Source organism: Elephantulus edwardii, unplaced genomic scaffold (genome assembly GCF_000299155.1).
Source record: "Elephantulus edwardii isolate Elephantulus edwardi_28Jun2011 unplaced genomic scaffold, EleEdw1.0 scaffold00012, whole genome shotgun sequence".
Taxonomy (NCBI): domain Eukaryota; kingdom Metazoa; phylum Chordata; class Mammalia; order Macroscelidea; family Macroscelididae; genus Elephantulus; species Elephantulus edwardii.
The window spans coordinates 23,788,213-23,796,700 of record NW_006399762.1 but is presented as its reverse complement, the minus strand read 5'-3'; the positions used below and the strand labels follow the sequence as shown (position 1 = coordinate 23,796,700).

General features: G+C 37.9%; 1 protein-coding gene across 1 annotated transcript in view; it reads left to right on the top strand.

The window, feature by feature from the left end:
• The window catches only part of CCDC109B (coiled-coil domain containing 109B), a 156,008-nt gene that overhangs the window by 118,426 nt on the left and 29,094 nt on the right, over positions 1-8,488 (top strand). The window contains 2 exon segments of the mRNA XM_006903772.1: positions 5,578-5,653; positions 7,455-7,625. Coding sequence (XP_006903834.1) covers positions 5,578-5,653; positions 7,455-7,625 — 247 coding nt within the window.

The following is an 8,488-nucleotide window of genomic DNA, read 5'->3' as shown; positions in this document are numbered from 1 at the left end:
CTTGGGTTGAAAACCCAAAGATTCTGTTGGTAAAAGCCTGAATGACTCAGGAAGCATAAAAATAAAATACGAGAATTATATAGTCATTCTACCAAAAAGATTTCGTGAACCTTCAGCCATTTCAGGAGGTATGATATGATCAAAACTTATTGATACTAAAAAGAGATTAAGAGAAAAAAATTATTGATACAAAAGGAAGAAGCACTTAACAACAGCATAGAGAGATCTGTTAGCTTAATGGACAGAAAGTCATGCTCCCAAGCCAAATGTGGGTGACTCTACTCCGCAGGCCTCAGGCCTGCCTTTAATTGTTTTTGGTGAAACAGTCTTCTAGGCCATGTAGCCCTGGTCTGTCCTCTTGCTGTACAGAGGTAACTCATGGTTGCTGTGAAGCCGAACACTGTGACCCTGATGAGTCAAATGAGAGAATGATTACCCATGATGGACAGTGTTTGGTGGAGCGCCCTGATTAAAAACAAGCTTGGAAGCAGGAGTGCCATCCACTTCCGTAGTATCTTGCCTCTGGAAACCCTATGAACCTGGAGAAAGGATGAAGGTTAAACAGGTATCCAGGTCTTTCGTTCATGGGTTGCTGTGAGTCGGCTACCACTCGACAGCACTTAACAACAATGACAACAAAGGAAGAAGCTCAAGACACACTGAATCATTGGAGAAAAACATGCCAGGAATTGGCAGATTACTAATTGAAAAGCTTCAACAAAAGGATGCTACACTGGAAGCATTTACTCATTTATGTCAAGAAATTTGAAGACATCTATATTAACAACCAACTAGAAGAGATCCATATCTATGTCCATCCAAAGAAAGGAGGTCAAGTGTAATTAATGTCACACGCTAGCAAAATTATGCTAAAGATAGTTTGTTTTTATTTGTTTATTTCCCTCTTAGGGCCAAGGTGCTCCTAATTCTAGTCATGGTATTCTGAATACCATGCATGTGGAAGCTGTGCAATGAATAAGGAACATTGGAGAATAATGGGATCTTTTGAATTGTGGTCCTGGTGAAAAATACTGGAAATACTTTGGATGGCTTCATAAAAGGCTGTTGAACTGAATGTATTACTGCTGATAGAAAATAGGTCTTGGCTGAAAAGAAAGAATACCAAGAAGAAGAAAAAAATTATTTATAAATGACTGCAGCCATACATTGATCAAGAAAGTGCCAGAAGTTGAATTGTACATATTTTTTTTAAATGGTGTCCTTAATAATAGACCTGAAACTTCATCAATTATCTGAAATAAACAAGTGCTTTATGATCTGGAATTCTGACCACCTAGAAACCTAGTTTTAAAAGCCGTGGTAGCATATGGTAGATTATTTTTCTGTTGACCAAAAGGTATATAGTTTAAATTCACCATCTACTCCATGGAAGAAAGAAGCAGTTTCCTCCTATAAAGGTTTATAATCTCAGAAACCCAGTAGAAGGTCTTTATAAGTTATAATAGAATCTACAGCACTGAAGAAACGTGTCTCATAATCTTTAGCATACTTTATAGACTTAAAATCCTATCTCAGGATATAGGGGAAAGCCACAAAGGATACACACACAACTTCTAACAGTGGACACCTTTGGGGAAGTATAGAATTGTGGAGATGGGGTCAGGGGGTTTATGGGGAAAGTAAAGGAACAGATTTTTTTCCCCAAGACATATTTTTGGTGATCTATGGGATATTCAGCATTCTCAACACAACTCAGAGATTTCAATTCTTCTGTCATCCTTATCCATTGTCATGAACACTAGAGGAATGTGGACAGTGCATTAAGGAAGACCAAAGAAGGACTGATCATTTTGAATTTTGGTATTGGTGAAGAATATGGAATAGTACCATAGACTGTCAAAAGAATATAGACTTTTTCATGGAGAAAGTGCAACAAGCATGCCTCAAAGAGGCAAAGATGCTGAAACCTCATCTCCATCTCACGTATTTCACACATGTTAGGAGGACCCAGTCATTGGAAATAGACATCATACTTAGAACATTAGAGTCAGTTAATTGACACACTGACTGCAACAGTTAATTGAGAATAATGGAGATTGTGAGAAAAGCACAGACTAGCACAAAGTTCTGATCTGTTGTTCATAGAACTGCTTCAAGTGATAATTGACTCGACAGCACATAACACAGCCTGTGAAAGCTGACAAGAGTAATGAAGACCTAAGAGGAAGTAATTCATTTCAATTAAGGTATTGGCAAAGAATATTAACATAGGTTATCAAAAGAACAACGTTGTCTTTAAAGAATTAAAGTTGTGAGGCATCTAACCACACAAAAAGAAGTATTTCTTTAATTTAAAAAAAATTTATTATTTGTGTGTACCGTCAAATCAGATCTGACTGGTACAGGAGGAGATTGCCCCTCCTTCTCCAGCAGAGCATCTGGTGGATTCAAAAGCACATACATCTGGGATTGCAGTGCAGCTTCTTGTCACAAAATTTTTCTTTTCTATTGGTTTGCTTACAGAGTTCATATACATTGTTTTTCACCCCAGATCTTTATCATTTCCTTTACCCACCCCTCCTTCTACTTATCTGTTGGGCAATGTTGGGGAGGAAGGGAGGGCCTCTGGCCAGGGCAGATCGCCTAAGCTCCGGATAAGTGTAAGCCTCCCAACAGCCTTTAATACAGGGTAGAGAAAGCTCCCCTGTGTTTGACCATACTGGCTTGAGAAAGCTCGCCACCTGGGAAGATGGCTGCCGCATCTGTTGAGCTGGGAGTAGTCTGCAAGAGGTTGAGGTTCTCCTATCCAATCCGCATGTCCCACATCTGCAAGCCCACTCTATCCTGTCTTCCTGTTTACTTGCTCGTATATAAGTGTGCTGCAGTCCCCCAATAAAGTCAGTGCAGCTCAACCTGATCGACTCTCCGGAATGCTTAAGAAGTGGTGTGTCTCCATCGTGCTTAGTCTCATCAGGGTGTTGCTTTTCGAACGGACAGCGACACCCATCAAATTGTACGACCCTATAATTATACTCCCCCCCCCCCGCCCATCCTAACCCCATCTGGTCCCACCCTCCCCCTCTTGGATCCTCATACACATTTTACTAGTTATCTTTCTATTTCTACCAATAGTGATCTTATTCTTCTACAGTATTTGTCCTTATGGGACTGAGTTCACTTAATATAATGCTGTCCAGTCCCTCCCAAGTTATGTAGTGATATTCAAAATCATTGCTCCTGCATGCTGCATAGTAGTCCATCATGTGAATGTATCACAGTTTCCCAATCTATAGCTTGTGGTTGGACATTTGGGCTGTTTCCATGTTCTTGCGATAGTGAATAACACTGCCATGAACGTTAGTGTACAAATCTCTGCTTATGCCTCAGTTCTAATTTTTTCAGGGTATATTCCTTGGTACAAGCAGTCAGGAAATAAGGAGAAACATTGCACTGGGAAAATCTGCAGTTAGGGACCTCTCCAAATTATTGAGGAGTTTGAAGACTAAGGTTTGTCTTATTCAGACCATGATCTTTCCAAATACTTGCTATGCATTTGAGAGCTGTACAATCAATAAGGATGACAGAAGAATTATGGTGTTGGAGAAGAACACTGAACATCCTATGGAGAGCCAAGAGAACAAGCAGACATCTCTTGGAGAGGGTACAGCCAGAGTGCTCTTTGGAGGCAAGAATGATGAGGCTTCATCTCACATACTTTGGGAAAGTTGCTAGTAGGTGATATTCCTTAGAGAGGGACATGATGTTGGGGAGGGTGGAGGGCCAACTAAGTAGAGGAAGACCCTCAACCAGATGGATTGACATGGTGACTGCTGCAGTGGGCTCTTATATGTCAAGAAGTGTAAGGATAGCACAGGATAGAACAGAAGTTTGATCTTTTGTTCATAGGGTCATTATGAGTCGTACTCAACAACATATTCCAAGCAGTAGAATACCTGGGTCATATGGATTTTCTACGTTCAGCTTTTGGAAGAAACATCAAACTATAAAAAGAAGAAGTATTTTAATGGGGAATTCTAATTTGTTTTCATGTGGATACATTTTAATAAATTTCATATGTTGTTGTTTTTATGTGCTGTTGCCAATTACAACTCATAGTAACCCTGTGAACAATGGATTTGAATTCTGCCCTATTCTGTGCCATACCCAGCACCCCTGATACACTGATGCATTTCATATAGTTTCAGTAAAAGTATTATAATATGCATGATCCAAACATGGAGAGGTATTGGATACCTTTGTGTATGCAAAAATATATAACAATGCTGTGAACTATTCTTTATTAAGAATAGTATCCACTGTAAATAATCAGTCTTTCCTCACTTAAGTAGCGAGTTATCTTTTGCTAAAAGAAAATAAAAAATGAATGCCTTAAAATAATATCCCATAATATTTTATTGAATCTGCTTATGTAGGTATGTATTTGAATATTTTGTTGCATTTGTTGACAAGAGTCTTGATTTTGAGCATATGGGGCGTCAGTTGAATGTCATTATCTTATTTTTCTTTTTATGACAGTGGATACTTTTTAAGCTACTGGTTTAATCAAATAGGAAATTTTAAAAAATAGAATTTACAAAATAATTCCTCTTTGCTTAGTTCCTGGAAGTTACTGCTAATGAATAACTGCAGGGTAATAGATTTTTCTAAATTGGGATCAGTATGAAACAGCTGACTTATGTGATTATGGTACTAATTGCTCTGGCATGAGTTCTGCTTTCGCATGCCTATGAACCAGTTCTTTAGTGTTCTTCATGCTACCACAGTATCTTTGTGCAATGATGTCATTAGGTTTTTATTAAGCACCAGTAAAATTATAAAGCACAAACACCAGTGCAAGTGTCAACAACCTGTTCTGTAATGAAGATTCTATTCAGATGTTTTCTGGACTCAGCAACATTATCCAGTAGAACTTGCTGTGATGATAGAAATATTCTTTTTCTATTCAGTACAGTAGCTGTTAGCTATGCAAAGCTACTGAGCTCTGGAAATATGATAAATATGACTGAAGAATCGGATTTTTTAGTATTATTTAATTTTAGGTAAGTTTTAGTGAACACATGTGTCTAGTGACTACCTTATGAGACAACACGGATCTAGAACACAGTTCCTCAAACTCTGATATAGACATGAATAATCTGAGGGATTTTGTTAAAATCCAAATTCTAATTCAGCAGGGCAGAGTTGCTAAGTTTGTAATCCTGCATTTCTACTTCAAGATGATGCTGATGCTTCTGGTCTGGGGATCATATTTTTAAAAGTATGTGGCTAAAATGTGCTTGTATCTGCTTATTTTGAATTAATACCTTGAAGGAAATAAAACATTTATAAATTGTCACACAGCACCAGGGTTTTCAGTGGTCCTCACTCCCAATTTGGGAGTCTTTGTCACAGTGTTTTAGTGGTGCAGCATGTGCGACTGTCAGGCCAGCATACAGCCAGGAGGTTTTGTGATTTTCCCCAGGGCTCACTTGGATATGTGTAGGAGGCCGAACTTTTCCTCCTGTATGTCATGTAAGGTTAAAGAGTTGCCTACTAAAGACACTTTATTTCAACTTCCTCATTTTCCTAAAAGAAAATTAAAATTTTTCTTTACAGATTTTTTGTGGGAAGCTATGTGAAAATCTGAAATACCCTCTCTCATCCCTTTACAGTACAGTGGTGCCATCTGATGGTAAGCCTTCTTATAATTTCTTTGACTTAATTACATACTAGAGCAAAGAAACACTGCATGGTTTAAAATCGGGAAGGGCATATGCCAGGGATGTGTGCCGTCTCCACACTTTCTCAATCTATATGCAGAACAGATCATCCAGGAGGCTGGGCTTTGTGAGGAGGAGTGTGGCATCAGGACTGGAGGAAGGTTCATCTGCGTTATGCAGATGACAGAACCTTACTTGCTGAAACTGAGGAGGACCTGAAGCACTTGCTGCAGAAGGTCAAGGGCTAAAGCCTTCAATACGGATTGAAGCTTAACATCAAGAAAACAAATATTCTCACCACTAGTTGAATTGACAGCATCATGATGGTTAGTGAAGAGAGTGAAATTGTTAATAGTTTTAGTTGTTTGGCTCCACAATCAATGCTCTTGGTACCAACACCCAGGAAATCAAAAGACAAATTGCATTTGGAATGCCTGCTGTCAGGGATATTTCCAGAGTACTGAACAGCAACGATGTCAGTCTGGAGACTAAGACACACCTGATACAGGCCATAGTCTTCGCAGTTACGTGCTATACATCAGAAAGTTAGCCAATGACTAGGAATGTTAGAAAATTGATGCCTTTAAGCTGTGGTGCTAGAGAAGAGTATTGAATGTACGATGGACTGCTAAGAAAACAAACAGGTGTGTCCTGAAGAGAGTTAAACTGGGCTGCTCCTTGGAGGCCAGGATTCTGAAGCTTTGTCTGACCTACTTTGGGCATGTTACAAGGAGGGACCAAACCTTGGAGAGGGACATTATGCTTCGGAAGGTAGAGAGACAGTGCAAGAGAGGAAGACCTTCGATGAGATGGATTGTCTCAGTGACTGGGGTAATGGGGATAGGTGTGTCAGACAGAGACAAGAAGGTTGGCTCAAGATAGAGCAGGGTTCAGAGCTGTTGTACAAAAGGTTACTATGAGATGTAGGCAACTTGATGGCACATAACAATAATTTACTTGCATTTTTTTTTCCAAATAAATGGATAGCTGTGAGTTTTGAGTAAAGCACACTGAATACTCTTGTATTCCTTCTACCCATCTACACCCCTATCCTGAGTTCACTTTGGCCATTTTCTGTTTCCATAAGATTTTCCTATTTTTTTTGTCAGACTTCCACCTCAACACTCTTAGGTGATAGATATGAACTTTTTTGTTTCTGCCCGGAAGGGCTAAACTTTTTAACTGAAAAGGCTCTTACGAATACATTTTTTAACTTTAGAAAAACGTAGTATTCACTGTCTGTATATACTCACCACATCATCAATCTTCAAAATACTCTGGACAGTTTCAGTTGCTAGAGTCAGAGTGCTGAGTGAAACCAACTGGAGCTGGACAACAGACTCCTCTAAAATGAGAGATATTCTGTCCTGGAAGTCACATAATACGCTTTATTCTGTATGCAGTATCAGCAGTTAATGTTGTTACCAGTGCTCCTTCTGAAGATCTTTTAAAACCTAGATTTTCTGAGCTGCTTTAGAATAAGATATTCTACTAAGAATGCCTCTACATTATCTGTGGGCTGTATGTCAAATAAAATTTGGAAGAGTTAAAAAGAAAGATAAAATTACAGTATAATGTGGTACATACATAAGATGATATAGATAGGCAGAGAATATGTAACCTGTACTATACAGAAAGTGACATGTCAGCAACATAAATTATTATGAGAATAACGATGTTTATGAACTGTGTTTTGGTATTTGTTTTAGAATTCTTATATTTTTAAAGTGAGTTTTATTTATTCCTATATTATCTTTTTCTCTTTTTTGACAGAAATTAAAGTTAATTATAGATACGGCCTTCCTTTAATAACGCTCCCTTTGCCATCCAGAAATGAGCGATGCCAATTTGTAGTCAAACCAATGTTATCAACAGTTGGTTCATTCCTTCAGGACATACAAAATGAAGATAAAGGGGTCAAAACTGCAGCCATCTTTGCAGCAGGTATGTATATATATGTGTGTGTGTGTGTGTGTATCTTTTTATCTATATTACCTATTTTATAAAATACTTCTTTTCAATCTTTCTTTTAAATTTGTACATATTTTAATTCACTGTGTAACAGTTGACTTTTACTGAGCTCATTTTACACATTACTTATACTAAAGATTCAACTCTATTGAACAAAAATTCATAAAATAAATGTTAACTACTTATTTCATAATTTAGCCTGAAATATTTTTCTCTGAGATATTTTTTATAGTATAGGCATTACTATGTAATTTTAAGGAAAATTTAAATAATTAGACAATTAAGTATATTTTTGGTTGTTTAAAATAGCTATTGCATAAGCATATGTACAAATAGCTCATTAATCTGTGTTACAAAGCAGTTATAGTCTATACGTTTTTTGATATTGAAATCAGGTAACATATTGGGAAAATCTGCTACATAACACCTCTTTAATAAACTAAAGCGCAACGACTTCACTTTAAGCATTAAGATATGCCTGACCCAAATAATAATATTTCCTGTTGCCTCATATGACACTGACTTATAGGCATATGGATGATACCCTTTGACTCTATGACTCAGAATATTATAATTCAAGATAGATCTTGAAATACTCTTTTTGTCTATGAATGCTACACTATTATCTTTGATCTGTCATTTTCAGAGTAGTAGATCATATGATGTTGCTGTTGTTATGTGCCGTCGAGTCGTTTCCGACTCATAGCGACCCTATGCACAACAGCTCTAAACCCTGCTCTATCCTGCACCAACCGCACAGCCTCTGACACACCCATTCCGATTACCCCAGTCACCAAATCAATCCATCTCATAGAGGGTCTTCCCCTCCTGCGCTG